Source organism: Odontesthes bonariensis, chromosome 18 (genome assembly GCF_027942865.1).
Source record: "Odontesthes bonariensis isolate fOdoBon6 chromosome 18, fOdoBon6.hap1, whole genome shotgun sequence".
Lineage (NCBI taxonomy): Eukaryota > Metazoa > Chordata > Actinopteri > Atheriniformes > Atherinopsidae > Odontesthes > Odontesthes bonariensis.
The window spans coordinates 22256832-22278430 of NC_134523.1; the positions used below are offsets into that span (position 1 = coordinate 22256832).

Sequence of the window (21599 nt, forward strand, 5' to 3'; positions counted from 1 at the left end):
CACCCACCTTTCAGTGTGTACTGCTCTTCAATATATACTGAGTCATGATGGTAGGGTGGAAGAATCAGTTTGTGTTAGGTTTGTTCTTATTAGTGAACACTTAACACATTATATTGCATTATTGACAATCTCCTCTATATACGCATATATATATGTTTATGTGTTTATACGTATCCAATATTCCAAAATATTACTGTATGTTGTAGTATTCAGCTTAGGGTCATTCTTGACATTGGGAACACAAATTAGTGACAATATTTAGACCTACCAGTAGTACCTACCAGTTTTTCCTGTGTAACCAGGGAAAGGAATGTGCTCAGGTGTTATAATTAAAACAAGGTTTTATTAACAAGGTGATATTTCAAACCATATGTACAAACGCAGTGTGTGTGTGTTTACTTTTGTTTATAGAATGTATTTGCATTTGTCACATCTATTTCATTTCTGTCTGGCTCATCTAACTACATCTACACTCATTGATTCAAAAGTGAATCAGTAAATAAATGTAAGATCAATATACATAAGAATTTAAATAACTGTAAAGATATTAAAACAGACACGTCGAAAGCCAGTTGGGTTAGTTTTGATTAGACTGAATAAATGAAAACGTAAATAAGACGGTGCAATATTTTAAAGCCAGAAGATTCCATGGTTTAAACGTAAGTCTTTAATTTATTAAATGAAACAGACAAAAGTTTGTGAACAACAACACTTGTGCCAATTTTTAACATTTAATTAAAAAGGTAAACTGCTGACCTCTTTATTACTAAAATCCATTGAGACATTTTAGACATAGAGACATTTTAGAGACACCTTGTCAAACATGCATATTAATACATATATTAATATATGTAATATATATGTATATAAGTCCGACGAAACTTGTACGTAGCATTATATTTCCGACTTCCGTATCAGCGGAAGGTGCAGTTCAGTTTACTGGAGACAGATGAACGTACCACATCATTACCAGCACTCCAGCGGCTGTAAGTAGAGAAGGTAGGCGCATTCAGCCTCATGAACTCTGATTTACCAACGACAAATGAAGGAATATAGACTGATAAACCACTATATGCTTTTAAGTAACTCTTTCTGCCGCGAAGGCTGTGATTGTTAGCCTGCTGACAATTAAATCTACGAACCGGCAGCTGTCAAAACAAACGATTTCCTTTAGCTAACTTTATGCTAGCAGGGCTCTCAAATCTCTGCCCAAACTTTACCGGTGAGATTTATTTCGGTAAAGCAGAGCCTGTTATATAACGAGATTATGTGTTACAGCTAAACGTGGTTTTGTTGTAACATATAACTGTATTGCAATTATTGCAATTATTTTAAATCGGTCGTTTTTTGTTGTGGGTGGGGGTCCGGCGGATGTAACTTTACGTTAGCTTCCCACTTAGCTGAGGTTAGCAAGCTTCCTAAACTTTAATCAGCAGTTACAGTTAAACAACTTGTTACCTAAAAAAACCGAAATGAACAGGTATTAACACTGTAGTTTGATAACTTTTTATTGGTACCGACAAACTAACCGACAAGCTTGCCTTCGATGAAACTGAAATGTGTGCTCATGTATGCTTTCTACGCGGAAGTGGCTGGAAGTCAGAAGCTCCTGTGGAAATCAATTTGAAGTTAAATTATTAATAGCTTTAACACCTCCAACGGTTTTATTTGAGGGAGGTTTGTGACGAGACACTTTGTAAAAATGAGGATGAAGGCTTTACTTTACACAAGTCATTCCAGTTAGTGAATACTGGTTTTATATGTGCTTCATCAGCATTGATTTAAATTACATTATATAGGTTTTCTAAATGCTACAGGATAATGTAGACATACATCCAATTGCCTGCATAATGGCTGCAGTTCAGTTTTTTATCATAGTCTGCTTATTGGATGCCTGGTTAAACGTTTTTATCTTGCATGTTAAAAAATAAAGGGAAAGTTGTCATTTTCTCAGAGCCAAAATCACTGCCTCTTTCTCCAACAAGCAGTTCAAAACCTAAAAACATTGAAATTGATGTAGGGTGTTCCAAAAAAAAAAAAGGCATAAAGTCTGGCAAGGTTGCTATCAAAGTACATCTTGATATCTGTAGAGAAATATTTCTAATATGTGCAATTTAGATTTATAGTATAGACGCCTAATAATCTAATAATACACATACTCTTTATGGACAGGAGATGGTCTTTATGTGTATTTATGTTTATTCAAGGAGAAGACAACACTGAATCTGCTCCTTTCAGACCTTCAGCAGTAAGGTTGATGAGATGAAGTGATGGAAATATGTTATTTCTGTTCATGTAATCCAGATGATTATACAGAGCTGAGTGGAAGCAATTTATATGATTATGCTAAATTATAGCAATTATCTCAAATGATTGGGATTGATTATGTAATAATTTTTGATAAGCCTCGTTTCACACATGAATGCTACAAAGGCATTGTCCGATATAAAATCCAAAGCACTTGAAACACGACCAGGATTACACATTTTACTGTTTAGGCTACTCAATTCTGAAATAAACTTGTTGTCATCAAGATGATATTTTCAACTTGTCCAAAGCTCATAGATAATAATGATAACTATGAAGGATAAATAAACAGCTATTCTTATTATTTGAAAAGAGATAAAAACAACAAACATTTCAAATATTTAGTTTTAAACGGCATTACATTTTCTCAGTTATTGGACTTATCTGTTTTGCAGTAAGTCATCAGTGTGTAAATGTGTCCTGATGTTGAAAATGGAACCCTCGTAAATTCAATCAGTAAGATCAGTCTTGCGGCTTAAAGGCGTTTTGAAATTAAAAAGGAAACTAAACTTGCCAGGTATCGTTTAATGCCATCTCTTTAGGCTGCTGATTGCAAAACAGGCCCGACTGCATATTGCAGATAACAGTGTGTACAAGAAACAATGCTGCGCCGAAAACTAATCTAATCTTCCAGAATTGTTTTCATGTGTATTTGAGTTACCAATGAGGATTGAATTCTCCTGACATAATCAGTGTCATCGTCCATGCAGACCATGACCAGTTACCTTGTCCCTGACTCATCAGAGTTTAGCCGAATGCTGCCACAGCTAAATGGCCCAAACAAAGAGCCAGTGATGAAGTGGAAGCCCATACCCATTTGCTTTTGTCCCTCTTAATGAGGCAGCAGCCTGGGTATGCGAGCTGCTTAGCGTCTGGGTGGTCACAGGTTCTCTGGGCGGTGTGTAGTAAACACTGCTTTACAGCGCTGCCACTGTTTCCTTCAAATTGTCTCTCAGTCACTGAGGCTCATGGCATTCCAGTCAGCCTGCCACCTGATACATGCAGGCTTTGCCTCTTAAGGGTGTTTACATGTTGCCTGAACACTCAGAGGGAGGAAATGAGGAGCCGGATTTTTTTTCTTAACGATTATATAGTTATCGTTTAGTCATTCCTTTAGTTTGAGACTTAAATCATCCGATTATTCCCTGCTGTGCTATCTTACTTATCTAAAGTGTCAAACAAAAATGATATGGCATCACTTACATGCCTCTTAATTCCTGTTTAAGTAAATCATTTCAATTAGAACTTAATCTCACAACTATTTCTGTAGCAACAACAATAAGTTAATCAGGGTGTAAGTTTAAGAAAATCAGAGATTTGAAAGATTGTAGCCAACAAAGCTTTTGGGAATTGCCTGTTTAATGGTCTTTTCAGTCATATTTTACTGTGATTTTCTTTTAATGGCGTGACAACAGAGGGCCCATACACGTAATATTAAACCATTTTCGGGCACAAATGTATGGCTAATGCAGCAGCAATCAGTCATTCATACAATGGTTTTTACTTTAATGTTCCTCACAGTTTCATTCAGACGTAGCTGTGAAAGAGCCACAGTGTGCTCACAATTTTTGCCATTTGCCCGTCAATGAATATGGTGAAGGTAAAAGTCTTTCTCAGTTTTTCTCACAGCTTGTCATTTCACCATAACAGATTAGCATCAGATTACCGCTGTTAAAACAAAGCAGCAGTGGATGAAAAAAAATCACTTTTCCACATGTTTAAGCTTCTTGAATAGTAGGTGTTACATCTAATCAATCAATGGCGCTACAGTAACAGCACTGTTAACAAAAAACGGGATCTTTTATGTGACCTGAATCCAACCCTTACACTTGAACCACTTTATGTTCTCTTAGAACAACAAGTCCACCGCTTTGTGTTAAACAGAACGCCACGAGAGTAAAGTAAAACAAAAAGGTTACATGGTGCCTTAGCTAATTATTGTGGGTAAAACCATGGAGGAAGAAAGTTTGGCAAGGGCTGGTTTTTATCTAAACTGTGATCAAAATATCGAATTAACTCACCTCAACTCTATAAGTGTCAGTCTGTCGTCGTGACTGCAGCAGTTCAGGTCAGATACATGCATGTCAATGTCAATTTTACTAAGAAAGCATGTTTAAAACAACAAGTTGAACCAAAGTGCTGTACGGTAAATTTTCAACAGATCAAGAGCAATAAAGCAGTCAGAGTGGGTGCAACCAACACAATAAAATGCAGTGGATAAAATCAAGGTGTCAGTCTATCCAAAGTCAAATGCTAAAGAGAAGAGGTGGGTGTTCAATAGCAACTTGAAAAGTTTTAAAGGTCTGAGTACTCTTCATATGATTAGGAAAGCTGTTCTATAGATTAGGAGGCCTGATCACCCCTATTTTTGTCGACTTAGTCAGATTGCAGTCAGAAAATGTTTAGAAAAAGCAGCGTGGGTTTCATGCACACATGACACCAACACAGATTAATGCAAAGCAGTGCATGTGGGGGGGTTGGTTTAAGAGGGATCACACTGATCGTGTTCATAACCAGACTTTTAAGACCAACTGTCCCAGCTCACATGCTTCACCTTCACTGTCCTGCTTCTCCTCTCCTCAGATGCAGACTATAAAGTGTGTGGTTGTTGGTGACGGTGCGGTGGGGAAGACCTGCCTGCTCATCTCTTACACTACCAACAAGTTTCCGTCTGAATACGTCCCTACGGTGAGTAACCTTTTAATAACACAAACAGAGGCGATCACAGTTTATAATATGAAAGTAGCATTCAGCAAACATACTATGGCAGGATTTTAACGCTGCGTGAAGCTCCTTCCTGTCACACAGGAAGTGAAACTTATTTACAGCGTCTGGACTGAGCAAACGCAAAACAAACGATCCTCCACTGGAACTACAGCCGTTGTAGTAAACCAAATAAGACGGACATCTCTGACACTGCTGAATGTACAGCATGCCCATCATTTTCCCATTCAGTGATGTTCTTAGACAAACTTTCTGTCCTTTCTTTAAGGAGTCTTCAGGAATAGTCCTCCGGGCTTCTTGAAGGACATCCCAAAGCTCTTCTTTGGAATGTCGGCTGCCTTTTGTTCCGTTCTCTGCCAACATGATCCCACACTGCTTCAGTAATGTTGAGCTCCGGGCTCTGGGGGGGATGCAACCCTCCATCAGACCTGCTGCCACTGATTTTCAGTCCACTTCTTGTGTCATTTGGCACAGCTCAGCCTTTTCTCCCCGTTTCCCTTCCTTAAGAACGGCTTCCTGACAGCCACCCTTCCATGGAGCCCATTTCTGATGAGACTTGGGCCAACATCAGATGGATCAGCTGAAGGTCCAGATGCATCTTTCAGGTCTTGTGTCAAGCCTTTGCTGGACTTTGCACCTTGTTGGTGCAGAAATACTATCTTCTGTCTGTCAGAATGTGTTCTCTTTTGCAAATGATGCGTTTTTATGACAGGCTCCTGGTAACAAAAAGGCTAATGATAGAATTTAGAATAGTTTCCTCGCTAAGTTGTCTGTTATGTGTAGACGCAACACTTTTTTATTCCTTGAGTTGTCTCTTGTACTCTTAAATGATTCATAAGTCAGTGGGGAGAGGCTTTATGAACAGAAAACGCATTCCTCTGAAAATGGTCCGGTACAAGGATCGAAATGACAATGGGTGACAGAGCAGCCAATGTCCAAAGAAAAACTTTTAAAGACCTTCAGAAGGCCTGGAGAACTATTGCTCAAGACCACTTTAGAAGATAACAAGAAAGTCTGGTTCCTTGGAAGTAATTAAGAAATGAGGAGTGAGTCGAGACTTTCACACGGTACCGTATCTTTGTATCGGAGCAAGGCCCTGATTAAAGCCAACAGATCCACCTTCCTTCTCCTCCAAGTTCACCTAATCTTATTTCTTTAAAACGCAGGTTTCGTAACTTATTATTACATAGATTGTAAGTACTTTGGAAATGCTGCTCTAAACACCCCACAACCATATGTTGCTTGTTATTTGGTTGAATTGCACAAAAATGTGATACAAAATGTGGTCCCGTCTCCCACTTCAGCTCAGCTGCTCATGTAAACTCTGCCATTTTGGTTTGTGGCAGTCAGAAACCAGCTGACTGACTGCTGACAGGCCAGCCTGTCCTGCTGGAAATATCTGACATAACTCTAATTGATTGGCAGCTTCGGGGACTGTTTCAGCAAACTGATGAGTAGTTCTCTTCTGATTTCTGTTGCTATCCCATCCCTGTCAGCCCACTTTGAACAGAGGATTACAGAAGCAGAAATGCTGACTCAGATTTTTCTTCCTCTTCCTGCCAGACTGTTCCACCTTTGTCTCATCTCTCTCCACATCACTATTTTTAACTGTTTTGTGTAACTTTATCGGTCCTCTCTACTAATGTTGTGACATATTTACATAAACAGGAGGCCAAATAATATCTAATGTCTTACAGAACTACCTTTAGGCAATTTATAGATGAACCAAATTAAGATTCACTGAGTTGAAAGTTAGGAACCATTCAACCAGATATAAAAGAGGTCGCCACCAATGTGTAGTTTGTACGTTTCCGATGGTTAAGAAACCGTCATCATCTTGCAGATGTGGAGAAAAGTATGTTGGAGATTCCACTAAAACTTTCAAGCTGAATTTGATTCATTCTTAGACATTCGAACCATTAAAATCCAGATAAGATCAGGATCACTTTCTTTAAAACTGGGAAATACAGCATTGGTCACGTGGACGGATTAATGCTTTAAATAGTATTGTTTGCACCTTAGTTAATGTCTTTTTATGGTGGGTTAACTTTTGATGTTGATCAGTCAATAGTTTTGTCGGGCCTTGGCAGAAGTATGTTGTCTCTGACCGCTCTTGTTAACAGTATTGACTCAAACACCAGTTTATAAATTAAAATGCCAAACCTGTTGGCAGACCGTGCCATATTTGCACCTCCAGGAGTTATTGAAAACCACTGGTGTTTAATTATTCGTAGTTGATTATTATTAGAATATTTACTTTAGTTTGTTTAACTTTCTCTGAATGAATACGTAAAGCTTTAAAATACTGAGTTCATTTTTAATTTGTAAGAATTAGACATTTTCATGATAATATTGAATTATTTATCACAAAACATTGCTACAATTAAAAAAAGATTTTAAAAAAAAATGCTTATCTCAACCAACCAAATCATTTAGCATTTCCTTAGCTCTTCAAGTCTCATTAACGTCTTCTTAAGTGAACAATTCTGATTGTTCTTTTCATATCTTATTATTTCATTGTGTTCTGTTTTTATCCCATAAGCAACATCCTCTTCCTGCCTTCATTATCTTATTGTTCGAAATAGCCTTAAACATTTAATCTTCATCTCACACCATCAATAAACCGCTTGCACAACAAACTTTAATGCCGCCCCTCAAGTTGAATGACTAGAGGATGGACACAAAAATAACTTTCAGCAGTGTAGCTTTTCTCATGTTAAATGGGATTTGTTCATTTATGGTTGGATGTTTAGGTTTTTGGCACAGTTACAGTGTCTGCTTTCACAGAGGATGTCCTGCGACTGCACTTGGTCAACAGATTGGTTACAGTAAATGTGTGCAGACTTTCTGTTTCGTCTTGGCTTGGTTGTGCTTTTGCTGTGTTGTTTCCTGTTTGTCAGCTGATAACACCCACAATAAGAAATCAGGAGAAAGAAAGTCTCTTCCAGGACATAATTCAGAATCTAAGTGGAGCGGCTTTGTTCGGTTGTGCCAACGTGTTGCTTTTCACGGTAAATGTGTCTTATATAGACGACGGCTAGAATTATTGCAGCTCTAACAAAGGTACTGGCAGCGCACTTTTCTGTACAGCTGATTTCCAGCGTCTGTTGTGATCTGATTGTTTCCAGCAGCTTCCGTTATCTGAGCTCTGTCCAAACACATTATCGTCACCTACCTGCATCTGTGCTGTCTGTGTGTGAACATGGAGCACATCTACATGATTTGGATTTCTGTGAACCATCTGAACTATTTTGCTTTAACGTGTCGAACTCGAACCGAGTATCCCAGCCTGCGTGTGTTCTTCACGCCAGTGTGTTGCACCCAGAACCGTCTGGAAGGTTTGTTGCCTCTCAGTTCTGGAAAATACAAAAAAAAGTTAAAAATCGACTAAATAGAACAGCTTGAAGTCATTTTTAATTGTTCTGTTCATCTGCTTCTCCCTGGAGGTGACATCAACTCCACATAAAAAGACTGAAAAGTCCAAGTATCTCCTTTTAGGAAAAAAAGTTAAAGATCACTATGGCGTCCCATTTGCTCCTCTCAGAAATGCGTTGTGGTTCCAGGTCTTTTTGGCAAATATTTGGTTGTAAAGCCAGAAATTAACAAAAAGAGTTGAAATGAAATGAAAAAAATTCAAAATGACTGGTAGGTCAAAATATTCTTTATACAGAAATCATCTAACGTTCTGTCAGCCTAAACGAATTAAGTGAACAAAACAATAGGAAACTGAATTTGAAAGTTTTACCCATATTTGGTCACAGATGTTTATCTTTTTAAATTCCACTTTTGAAGCTTGAAAGCAAAGCTTAACCCCTAAAAATAGACGTTACATGCCAATTATCTCCTTCATACGAAAAGTAGCTGTAAAATCAACATATCCTTTGATCTATTCAAAGCCTTTTACAACACTGTGACCAATTGTCTGACCCGACAATCCATTTCAGTAAAACTTTTAGCCCACAGCTACATCCACAGACTTTAACAACCCCTTTGGCATACTTAAACCTATCTAACCTATACTGGACATAAAAACATGTCTCATAGCATTCTTATTTCTATTAAATTTGGACCGGGTCAGACATCAGGCGGTGAACTAATTGTTCACAACTGCAGTGATCTACAGGACTATGATTCTAGAAAACTGTTGGAAGGACAAAATGATCATTTTTCAGTGTGTTATTGCATTAAAATTTATTTCCAGTAACACTTACATTGATCCTGGCAACTGAGTATTAAAAAGTGTAAAATCAAGCTTTTACTAAGTAAGGTTCTATGCCAGCTCTCGGTTTCCTTTTGGTACGCCATGGATTGAGGTTTTTTTGGCACATTTATCTGTAATGATGAGAACAGTCGCTTGCTTTTTAGAAGATATAACAAAAACATAATTACATGGCATGCTTCATAAAAATTTGACATTAAACATCATTCAGTCAGAATTTTGCAGAGCTGACCTAATATTTGTTGTAGAAATGAACCACAAATCTGTTTTGTTTTAATGAGAAAAGGAGATTTGACACATTTGAGTTTCTGATTTTACTAATTTTGGCTGTTTTTCTCATCTACCTTGTGTGAGCTTGATTTTCAGACTTTACAGGTGTCATGAGTGGAATTTGGTCAGATTTTTTTGTGCCAAATGATCAATTTTAGTTGTCGCTTCAACAAATCAGTGCTTGAAATGTACTTTAGTGCTTAGGACAAGGCCTTACAGCAGCATCAATGTGAGATATCTTTCAACCAGTGAGTGTCCTACTGTTATCCTGCCTGGTTAAATAAAGGTCATACAGGACTAGTTCTAGCTTGAAAGCATGCATGGAGCTGCTTTATGTAGTTTCCTCTCCTGAAGGCCACGTCGTCCAGTGTATCTGGAGCCTGTCTGTGCATACAGAGCCTCATTAAAAGCTAGCAAGTATCTGCAGGCTACAGCAGACAGCAGCAGGTCTGCGTGTTGAAACTGTGCTCTGCAGATTATCTAACTTCCTGCCTGAGCTCACCTCCATGTTCACAGAGCTGGGGTTAGCAGGCATGTTGGGGCCGTGCTGCTTGTTATGCACATGGCAGCAGCCTGAAGGTATGAGAGTGCTGAAACAGGAGGGATGATTGAGCTTAGAGATGAGTCAGTCCTCATAACAGCAGAAGCATAACAGTGTCATATACTGAGAACATTCAGTTTCATTTTTACATGGTTTTTCTTCAGCCATTCATGGTGGCAACGTTTAAGGCCACCGTAAATAATTTTAACCCCATTACACAATAATGCTCGTTCTCATTGTTTATGGCTGGATGAAGGCGGGGCCTTATGGGAAAGAGGTTATGTCACATATTTCCTCCTAACATAGCATACAATAACGATGATGTAAATCTGCGTAGCTGTTTACTTCTGTTGTCAAGGAGACACTGCTGTCAAACCACACCCACACAGGCCCGATTTTAGACATTAAAACACATCTTTGATGTCGATGAATGATTGAAGACAGAAAAACGGCTACTAAATCAAAAAGCTACTAAAAAAAATTGCTTTAAAAAAGCCACAAAAATGTTTCCTCACTAACACACAGAAAGTGCCTGTGACTGACAGACTTGGCATGTAAAAGAGCATTTTATTTTGGACATAGCTGTGCACCAACAGCATATCGGACAAGTTAACTGCTAAATGAAAGCATTTTTCAACTGAAATTGATATCAGGGAAACCTTAATTTTCCCCCCCAAAATAACAAGTTGAATGATTACCTGCTGTCTGGTTGAAAGAATGAATCAAGATTAAAAGGCAGCTCGTGAGTATCGTACGACTGAAGAGGTAGAGTTTCTGAATTTATCAACTAGTCAACAACCTCTGTACTGTACTAAGTTGTTCCTTCTCACGCTCAAGGTCAGACCACTACAAACGCTCTCAGGTCGCCAACTGCAGCCACAACTCGCAGTAAAGACACAGTGTGAGAGATTATTTTCTATGTGCTTGGAGATGAATTTTGGACTACACCTTCAGCAAGCTTGATTCTGTCTGGAGGACTGAGATTAATCTGGACCGATTCTAAGAAATCAAAACATTTGATAAATTATGTACATTAGATTTAATTGCTTTAGACTCAGTATTGAAACGAAATGTTTAGAGACACGTTGGGTGCAGCAGTCTGAGGGATTGAAGGCCAGTTTAAGTAACCCTTCACTCCAGGGATGGTGGATTTAGGGGTGCTTAAGGGGCTGCAGCCTCCTCTACAGGCAGGGGGCTGTAACTGAAAGACTTAAACTTCTAAAAATAAAGTAAAAAACATTAGATTTTTTTTTTTTTTTTTTTTTTTTTTTTAGCTGTTTATAAAACACGGTCATCATAGCAACACTGTGACTTTCAGGTGCTTTGTGTGATCGTTGTTTAAACTGCCTCAGTTTCCTGTCTAACCTGTTCCTGAGTGTTTGAATTTACTGTATTGTTCAATAAGTTGTGTTGTTATTTGTTGAGGTCACAAGATCAATAGTCCTCAATAAGTGTGTCTTGGAGTGCAGTTTGTCCTCTTTAGTGCAACACCGCTGAAGCCCTTTTCGAGTAGCCTCTAAATGGTTTCAGGCATGTTTTTTGATGGTTTGGCCAACAACGAACTCTTGGTAAAGCATAAAAACTGAGCAAAGCTGGATATGCTACTATGTTGTTGAGTGAGAACATTTGTTTAAGCTTTTCTCAATTTAAAATAAAGCTAAATGTATTTAAAGTTGCACAGCACTTAAAACAATATAATTGAATAGATTATTTCAGGGCTCCAGACTAACTTTTTTCACGAGGACCGCTGTAGCACCCAACAGAAAATTTTAGGGGCACACACCGTAAATCAATATACTAACCAAATATTCACATTTCTACTAATTTTCACTATATTACTCATAAATACCTTGATAATGGATGAAAAAAATCACAATGTGCTGTTTCAAATTCAGTGTCACATTTTATTGTGCAATTATGAAGATGCAACATGGAAGGTAAACCGACAGCATTGGTGAAGGGTAGTTCCTCTTTAGCAACGAAGTAGGCCGTGTTAAATTTCAGTATCATTTCTGCCTCATGCCTCTTGTCTTCTAAAAGCAACCGGCAGTGGCGTTGCTTTTTCATTTGTTAACATGTCTCGGCATACTCTGTGCTTGAGGCTAACATTGTGTTTCATCACTGTGTCATGTTTAAACTGCGAAGTGCCTGCACTGTCGGCAAAGTTCGTGTTCCTGGCAGTTCTGAGGTGGCGACTGCAACATTCGTAGTTCATGGAGTTGGTCTCCTTACAGTACCTCAACCAGCTGAATTCTCGCAGCCACTCTTCGCGAAAATTTTGGGTTCAGACCTTTTTCCCCACACAAACCTCTGAGTCTGAATCATCATCATCCAACTGGGACACTGTAGACTGCGGCACTGGCGCACTAGCCCCACGTCTGAAGAACGAGTCAATAGGTCGCTTGCTCTTTTCAAACAGGTTGTGATGTGAAATCTTTCTTTTTCACCTTCCACAGATGTTTGTAAATGCGCGCGTGATTAACTGTAGGACCCTCCCCTCCACACATTAGCCACTTACAGTATCCTTCTCACACTCATTGGCTTACGGATTCAATAGCCGCATTCCCACTGTAGGAACCTTTGGCAGTTCCTATAACATTTTAGCTCCTTCTCCTCAGCTGGGTCTTTTCAGGGTTCTATAGGAACACATCTGACGTAGGTGTTTGGTGGTCCGTAGCTACGCCCCTTGTCATGTTGTCACGGCTGAAATGTTTCCTCATACGACACAGACACAACCGGCGCGTGTTTAATAAGTTAAACTGACACGTCGTCTCCTTTGTCTGCGGCGCTCTGCTCTCCTTCCTTCATGAAACGAAGACGTATGGCCTGCGCTCGATCCTTCGTCTCCTGACTCTCTCTGTGAGCTCTTCCAGACTCGATGTTAGACGCCCGATGTGATCGTCCATGATTAATATCACCATCATGCAGACCATGAACACGGTGGCCTCCCCGCTCTCCATATTAGCTTCTTGGTGGTGTTTTTTTCTTCTCTCCTTACTTTTACCGGGTTTTGTTTTGTTGTTGAATGTGGCGCTAAAGTAACACGTCACTGTCGCAGACGGTTGCGTCGCATCAGTCTCTATCGGGTCCCGACTTGTGCGAATGCAAACTGAAACAGTTCCGCTGGGGAAGGGCAGCTATCAGAACAAAATTTGAGGAGGACCGTTCTTAGAATTGCTTTCTTCGAATTGCTCTGTCTGAATGTGGCTAATGAAGCGCCCCTTCCACGTTTAACGTGTAAAACAAACAAAAAAAAAAAGAGCAAATTTACTGGTCGCGTACGCGTATGCAGATGTGAAATTCAGTCGCGTACGCTCATATTTTGGTCGCAGTCTGGAGCCCTGTATTTTTTTCAGCACTCCCAACTCTGAGCGCCTCCCAGCCAGCTTCATTACTTATTACCTGCTGAGAACTATGCAGCCCTGACACGTGCAGGGTTAATTTTGGGTTCATAAAGTGCAGTAAATATCATAATTTGTTAAAGCTGGGAAGTCTACTTATTGTTTTATTTTGAAATGTTCAGTTCCATTTTTCCGAGCTTCCTCTCCACATATTTTCCAACCTGTGCTCACCATCTCTTCGCCCTCTGTCGCCCCCAGGTGTTTGACAACTATGCTGTGACGGTGATGATCGGCGGGGAGCCGTACACTCTGGGACTGTTTGATACTGCAGGTACAAATTTAACCTATTTAAATTCTCTGTTGGATGCTTCAGTTTGTTGAAACAACTAAAGCAAGTGGAGCAGTAAAGAAAACCGTTTTATCCAAAGATTATCAGCTGTATGTGTTCTGTAAGGTTTGATCAGAAACCTCAGTGTTTGACAGTTAAACAAGCAGAGAAATGTTTTCGTCTCCTTATTCCAGCTGCTGCTGGGGATGAGGTTTAGCTCAGACTGTCTGTACTTCTTCCCCCTTCAGGTCAGGAGGACTACGACAGACTGCGACCCCTCAGCTACCCTCAGACCGACGTCTTCCTCGTCTGTTTCTCCGTTGTGTCTCCTTCCTCCTTTGAAAACGTCAGAGAGAAGGTTTGCATAGTTTCTGTGGTTGTTTCCATCTAGCTGTTTTCTACTTTGTAATTTCCACATAACGCAGCTGAATAAAAGAAAAAAAAAATGCAGTTCAGTGAGATGAAGACAGGCTCTGCCAAAGAAAGCTAACCATTGTGGTATTAGTGGTTGAAATGGTTTCAGTTCCCATCGTCCACTGTGCTCTGTGTCACCAAGCTTTTCATTATGTTTTAGCGTTATGAGGTTTTACTCAATGACTGTCTCAAAAAAACTACTCTTATCCCTTTTTTTCCACTGATATTAGGGTGCAGTTGGGGTTTTTAGCTAATAGATTCCCTAAGACAGTGATACTCACTATTTTTTTTCACAAGAGCCACATTGGCAGAGCAAAATCAAGGGAAGAGCCACTTTTACGACAACATACTAAGTCCCCTTTTGCAAATATGCATTTCTACATATAAAACATCCCACCAAAAAAGAAACGACACAGCCAATACATTTTCAATTAAGACCACATTTACCTCAATTCTGGGATGAGGGGAAGCTGGCATGCATGTCCTTGACTTTCTTCATGTTGTATTTGTAGTTTGTTGTTGTAATCATAGTGAGACATTCAAGATGGGCATGGTTTTTGTGCTGTTTTTTTCCCCTTTTTTTTTTTTTTTTTTTTAATTAAAAAACGATCCGTTGTGCCTGCATCTCCCGGTACACCCGACGTTTGCCTGCTCGTCCCCTCTCTGGCGTCTTCATGCTGATTTTTGTTTGGTTTTTGTGCTGGTTTTTGCCCTTTTTTAATTGCAAACCGATCCATTATGAAGGCATCTCGTGCTGGCTAAAGGAGCTAGCTTGCACTGCGGTCAAGTGTGACGGTGGTTTAAGCGGGCTGCGTTGCCAGGTTTAACAGAACCCCCTTTAGGAAACACCATTAAACCTTAATTAATACTTAATGAAAATACTTAATCCTACAAAAACGCAAACTTAATAAAAATACTTAATACTGTGCAGTATTCGCTGTATGTTATTTGAAAAAAAATATTGTTATTGTTATCATATTGTTATAAGCTACTATGCGAGTGCGAGCCACCAATTAAAGCTTGAGGAGCTGCGCAATGACTATGTCCTAAGAGAAGGTGATTAAATTGCCAGTTGGAGCTGTGACCTACTCACAGTACTAAAGTTACATCCATTAACAACTACTTCCTCCCAGGATGAGCCTGGAAGATGCTACCACATGAAGGGATGGTATTAAACTCCATCCTGTTGTTATTTACACTCCTGATACACTTTCTGAGAACATTTGGCTGGTTTATTCAATTTAACTGGACCGTGAATCAAAGCAGCACAAAGCAGGAATGAGTAAGCTGGAAGAATTGATCGAACACGTAACTACTGCAGAGTCACCGAATGTTAGACCGAATGCTGCATTCCAAAGCTAGGTGTTGCAGGGTGTTATTATTTACTTTACATTCAGATGGAAACTCAACATGTTTGTTTTTCAAGTTTTAGTTTTGGTTTGTGTTCATGTCACCTTTTCTTTAAAGTACTGACCGATAATTCAGGAGGGTAAAGATGTCATGAAAAATCTCCACAAACCGCTTCAGAGCGTGAACTAAAGACCCAATGACCTAGATTTAAATCTAATTTCAGCACACCCTGCCTTGTAGTTTCTAACTGTGACTGTGACTCCTGCTCGCTGCTCAGTCTGTCAGCCCTGACCTGGAGCTCGTCTTTTCACAGTGGGTGCCAGAGATTTCCCACCACTGTCCACGGACGCCCTTCCTGCTGGTCGGGACTCAGATGGATCTGAGAGACGACAGCAACACTCTGGAGAAACTGGCCAAGAACAAGCAGCGAGCCCTGACCTGTGAGAGCGGCGAGAAGCTGGCCCGTGAGCTCAAGGCCGTCAAATATGTGGAGTGTTCAGCTCTCACGCAGGTACACACGTCTCATTTCATGTTTGTGTAGTTAGAAACAGCTTTTTATGCATGATCTAACCATCGGCCAGCTGGTTATGGTTAGATCATTAGAAATATGTCATCGGGGTGGTCTGTGGCGTAGTGGGTTAAGCAGGCACCCCATGTACTGCTGTCTCCTGTATTTGCCTAATTTTGATTCATCTCAACCTGCTTCAGAACGGCAAGTCATATGCATGTCCAAAAAGGTCCGTAAAAGCACCATAAACGTCTGTTTTCAAAATCATCATCTCACCGGAGTGGTTACTGGTGTGCACTGGTAATCCGTATCAAATTTCGTTGCGAAAAGTTGCTTCTGTCGTGTTTTATTTGGCAGCTCGTTCATGCTCGAACTATTTTCTTAGCGGTGGCGGAGTAATATCAACGAACATCCAGTACAAAATGTCAAACAAAACACGACAGAAGCAACTTTTCACAACGAAATTTGATATGGATTACCAGTGCACACCAGTAACCACTCCGGTGAGTTGATGCTTTTGAAAACGGACGTTTATGGTGCTTTTACGGACCTTTTTGGACATGCACCATGCTTGCCATTCTGAGGCAGGTTGAGAAGAATCAAAATTAGGCAAATACCGGAGACAGCAGTAAACATCAAAAAAGCGGTGAGGGGGGGGTTCTAAAACATTGCAGACGACTCAGAAAAGAGGCTTAATGTTGAAAATACCGCAGTTCCCCTTTAAAGACATAAGAGCCCCCCAAAAATTAAAAAAAAAAAAACAACAAAATCAAATAAATAAAAAAATAAATAAATAAAGTAAAAAATGAAAAAAATATATATTTATTAATTAAAAAAATAAATATGTCCTTCAGAATCCATAATGTGTGTGATAACACAGACCACAACTTATCACATGGGATGAAACATTTGTGTTTGACTGACTTACAACAGCAGGTGATAATTATGGATAAACTTTCCAAAATGATCAAATTTTCCAATATCAATAAAGCTTCGAAAAGCTATTCGTGTACTGATTAATTAATCAATAAGGACTAGACGTCATTAAAAATTGCGATATCGAGTCAGTTTCCAAAGTAGTTTTCCAACTGGAAATTTCAATATTCTGATGATGCAGCATCTGAAGATTCTGTGTTTCGTATTGCCTTATGTTATAGTTAATTAAGTATATAAGCCTTTTGGCTGTGAACAGAACAAAACGACAATGTTAAAATGGTTTTATATGACCTTAAGGAACTAATGTTTGTCGTGCCTGAGCTGCAGCAACTCAGACTAAAACAAACGTAGCCAAAACCAAAAGCGAAACCTCAACGTTCAGCATTTCAAATGACTCTTGAGTCTCTCCATCTCAGATGAAACGAGGTGTCTTGGATTGGGTCGTGTCCCTCTCTCGGTGTGTCTTTAGCTGAAGCGGTACAGAATGAACACGTACAGTTTCCTCTCAGCTGAAACCTGAAGCTCTGCACATCAGTACATCGCTGTCTTCACATGGCCGCTTGCTGCTGTATTAAGTTTCCAATAGTGTCAGGTGATAAAGAAGTTTAGAAAAAAGTTGTGCTTTAATCCTAATGATGATGTACCCTGTTAGGGTGTACTCAGTTTTTAACTCACTGCTGCTGCTCTTTGGCTTAGTTTCTGTTCACTCAATGACGACAGTGTATTATATCATGATTTTATTGGCCTGATACACAAAACCTTAACATTGAGAGTTCTTTTCCTTTGACATGACAGCTAATAATTTCTTCCATTTTATGTCTTTTGAAGCTTTGCTTTGCATTGCAGGGTGTGTCAGAGAAATGAGAAATATGTTGAGTTGACCTCATACAAGTGGAGCATTGCACCATCTTTGTTCTTCAGTTTTCTGTGTTGATTTCACTGACTTGTTTTCCTGAATGACATTTGCAATTTTCTTTTGATTTTGGCCGTTTTCACCCGGGTTTCTCTTTCCTCAACAATGCTCATCGTTGTCGCCACTTGTTTCACTTTCAGAGAGGACTGAAGAACGTGTTCGACGAGGCCATCCTTGCAGCTCTGGAACCCCCAGATAACAAACCCAAAAAGCGCTGCGTCCTCCTATAGACGCCACGAGAAGAGGAGGAGGAAGAAGAATAGATGGAGGTGCACAGGGAAGAGATGAACCTCAATGGGAACAGAGGGAGGGAGCACCAAGGGGAGGGTGGGCCAAGTAGACTCATGTTTAAACAGTGCCTTCAGCCGTAGTGACCTAACTTGGGTGTGGTGTTGGAACAGATGGTTGCTTTATTTTCCTCATAGATACGTGTCACCCTAATAAAACTAACATATTTGAACAACTATCCTCAATAACCAGGAAACGGGGTTTTAATAATGGGAGAAAGCAGATTGAGCAATAGAAAGACAGAGAGTCGCATTTGCAGCTTAACTGGAAACCAAGTTCTTATTTGGAGTGATGATTAGAAATGTTCAGCCCTCAGTGTATTTGGAAGTAATAAAAATCATCTCCAGTTTCTTTTGGGTTTTTCTTTTTAATGAAAATACACAAAATCCTTTTTTCCAGCTGTGCACAGCTGGCGGATATATTCAAAATAGCCTTCCTAAAGATCTAGTGTCAGAATCGCTGCTTTAATCATATCACAATCAATTTCAGATAAGTTACAGAAAAAACGTCTGGAATTCGAAGCTCGCATGCAAATTTCTAAGCAGCTTAATCAGTTCATAGTGAGGTTAGAAAAAAAAAAGAAGCTTTTTAAGCGTGAAAACAGTGCTTGAAAACTTTAACTTCTGTTCAAGCTGCAGAATGCAGTTTAAAGAATAGAGTTTTGACATTTAGAAATCAATGACATTGATCATCGTTGAACCAACTGAATAAAACAAGTAGAGAAGTCGACTGTCGAACAATATTCCCTGTAGCTTAGTGCACCATCAAATATTTAACAAACATAGAAGAATCACCCAAGTTTGAGTCAGTGTTTTCACCAGACAAAACAAGATCATAACGGATACATTTGCATGTGCACAAGTTTGTTTTTTTTGTTTTGTTTTTCTCAGCAGGCACGTTAGCTTTTCCCTTTCCTGGCATCTCAGTGGGGACACGTCACATCCTGAACCGAACAACTCCAGATATTTGTGAGACACTGTCGCCGGTTTCTCAAAGGCCCTGATATTTTCAGCTCATTTTATTCATCTTTTAGCTATTTAGCCTTGTTAATATAAATTCTGTCGTTAAGAAGAGCCTCAGCCTCAAAGCTTTAAAGCACAACAATGTTGATGCTCTCAGAGAAAACAGCCTTCACAGCTTTTGAATTTTGCCTTAGAATAAATGAGGATCGATGAATGTTAGTTTCCACAGATCTCAGCTGACTCCTTGAATTGTTTCTCTGCTGTTCAACAAGTTTCACTGTTCATATTTGACTCATCCTGTCATTTTTAAAGTGGCTTCACGTTGCACTTTTGGTTGCAAAAACCTGAAAAGCGCCTTTATTTCCATGTATCACTCCAGCTATTTTATGAGTCTTAAACCTCACAAATCTCGCAGCTCTTAAAATGCCTTAAAACAATCTCTCCTTGTTCGGATGGCCTCAGCCTTAAGGCTCAAAACTAGTCCAATCCTTAAAACCGTCACAGTGGAAGGATTTGGAACAAATATTTTAGTCAAACTGTATGATATGCTTCTTTTTGCTAATAAATCTCTTGATTAACTGGTTATACACTTATTGAGTTGGCTATGGTGTCCAGAGATTTTCCCCTGTTAAGAGTATATGTGGCCAAAGACCAAGCAGCTCACACAACTTCCTTGTATTTGGTCCACTCCTGCTTCTGTCTCCTTCTGACTGGAGCTCGTTGGTGTTTTAGCACCTCCTGCAAGCCTTTAAGGAAAATACTGCTCAGTTCAAAGGTTCTTTTTGTTGTTTCTTTGGCCAAAAGTAGACTGGATCAGTGTTTGAGGACATAAACCAACCTCAGAATGTGGACTTAAATCTACGATATCTTACAGTACTATATATATTTTTAAATGCTCCACAGGCTCCGCTTTAGATTGCTGTTCTTTGAATAAGACAATCTTTCATTGTAAGTGTTTAAAGTCCAGCCTGCTTCATCAAAACGAAGACTGAAAAGAGTCATTACTGTTCGCAGAGCCTCGTGTTTTTACTCATCATTCTCGTGTTATTTGCCAAACCCTTCTTTCTGTGTGAAACCTCTGCAGAGTTGATGCTCTCTAACACTGACCGTCCTGAGCCCAGGAAACTATTTCAAACCTAAACCTGACTGTATTTCTCATTGAAATGACCTGAGATGCAATTTATCTTCCAATATCTGAATCTTTTGTTGATAACAGTTTATTCTGATCATGTATGGATGATTCCAAGTATTATATAAACTATTATTTTTGTTAGCTTTTTTTTCTCTTCATCGTTTTCTTGGGGGAACATTATTCTTGGAAGGTTTTGGAAACTTTGTGGAGTTTTTGTTTCTTCTCTTTTTAGTTTTTTTTTTCTTTTTTTTTTTAGTTTCTATTACTTGACAGTTATGTGTCAACAGTTGGTGAGAATCACTGGCATGGCTTGACAAACTAAAAGACCCTTATAATGAGCTTTGATAGCAAAGAAAAAATATATATCTGAAGCAATAATTACAGATGTGGAAAATTCTGCTTTGTATTGAAAGTTGAATGTTGGAAGTGGTGGGTGTTTTGAATTAATAAAAATAGTACTTGAATGTTGTCTTACCATGATTTGATTCTATTTTATTAACCTAAACTTTATCCAGGATGTTTCTCCCTCCACTGGTTACCCTTTTTCATCACCTGCTATAATAGTTTTCTCTTTCTTTCTCCTCATTCTTTCCTTTTCTTTAAAAAAAAAGAAAAGCATGATACTGAGCCGTTTTGTCCTCATTTACTTGATATTTTTCTGTTTTAAAAAGATTATTCCAAACTATCAGAAAGTGTTCACTTACAATGGAAATGAATACTTTGCCTCAGTTTTTAAGGCTTTTGACACAGTTGTTTAAAACTAAGCTTGAAAATCCATGTAAATTATTCAAATTACTCACTTGGAGCTCGTTATTCATGTTAAATTGCAGCATTTCAAATTTTCTGTTTTGCTAATAAGCAGAAGGTAAAAGCTTAATGGTGTGCTTGAATTGTATCATCAAATCTAATAAAACACAAACAAACATTAAATTTGGAATAGGTGGTTGAAAAATATCCATGAATCTTTATATTTTAAAGCAGTATAACTTTGGAAAAAAAGATGCTAAAAATGACATATCTTTAAGAAGTTTGAAATAAAAAAATAAATTTCTAACCATTTAAAGGAGACATGGCACTTCACTTTTTAAGGTTGTTTAACATTAATATGAGTTCCTCTAGCCTGCCTGCGGTCCCCCAGTGGCTAAAAATGAGGATAAACCTAAACCATGCACTGGAAATTATTCTCCGCCTTTGGAAATGTGACCATGCAGATGGCCTGATCGGGAAAGCCGCCGCTTATGACGTGGAGGTTGTTTCCACCCAGAGCCCATATATGGCTATACCAAAACTGCCTTTCCCCACCCACAGCTCTTTGGCCAGCTCATTGCGCTGTACATGGATGTAAAAAAATCTGTTTAGAGCTCCT

At 39.1% G+C, this 21599-nt stretch overlaps 1 protein-coding gene across 2 annotated transcripts; it reads left to right on the forward strand.

Moving 5' to 3' along the window:
• Positions 1-912: 912 nt before the first annotated feature.
• Positions 913-20697, forward strand: LOC142368162 (cell division control protein 42 homolog). 2 transcript variants are annotated; one of them, XM_075450256.1, is made up of 6 exons: positions 913-999; positions 4891-4995; positions 13661-13733; positions 13979-14088; positions 15808-16005; positions 17992-20697. In XM_075450256.1, exons 2-6 carry the CDS (start codon positions 4891-4893, stop codon positions 18079-18081), a joined length of 576 nt encoding a protein of 191 aa, XP_075306371.1. In that variant the 5' UTR covers positions 913-999; the 3' UTR covers positions 18082-20697. The 2 variants fall into 2 exon arrangements, with proteins under 2 accessions (XP_075306371.1, XP_075306372.1); XM_075450257.1 differs by having other exon boundaries at positions 917-986.
• Positions 20698-21599: the final 902 nt, after the last annotated feature.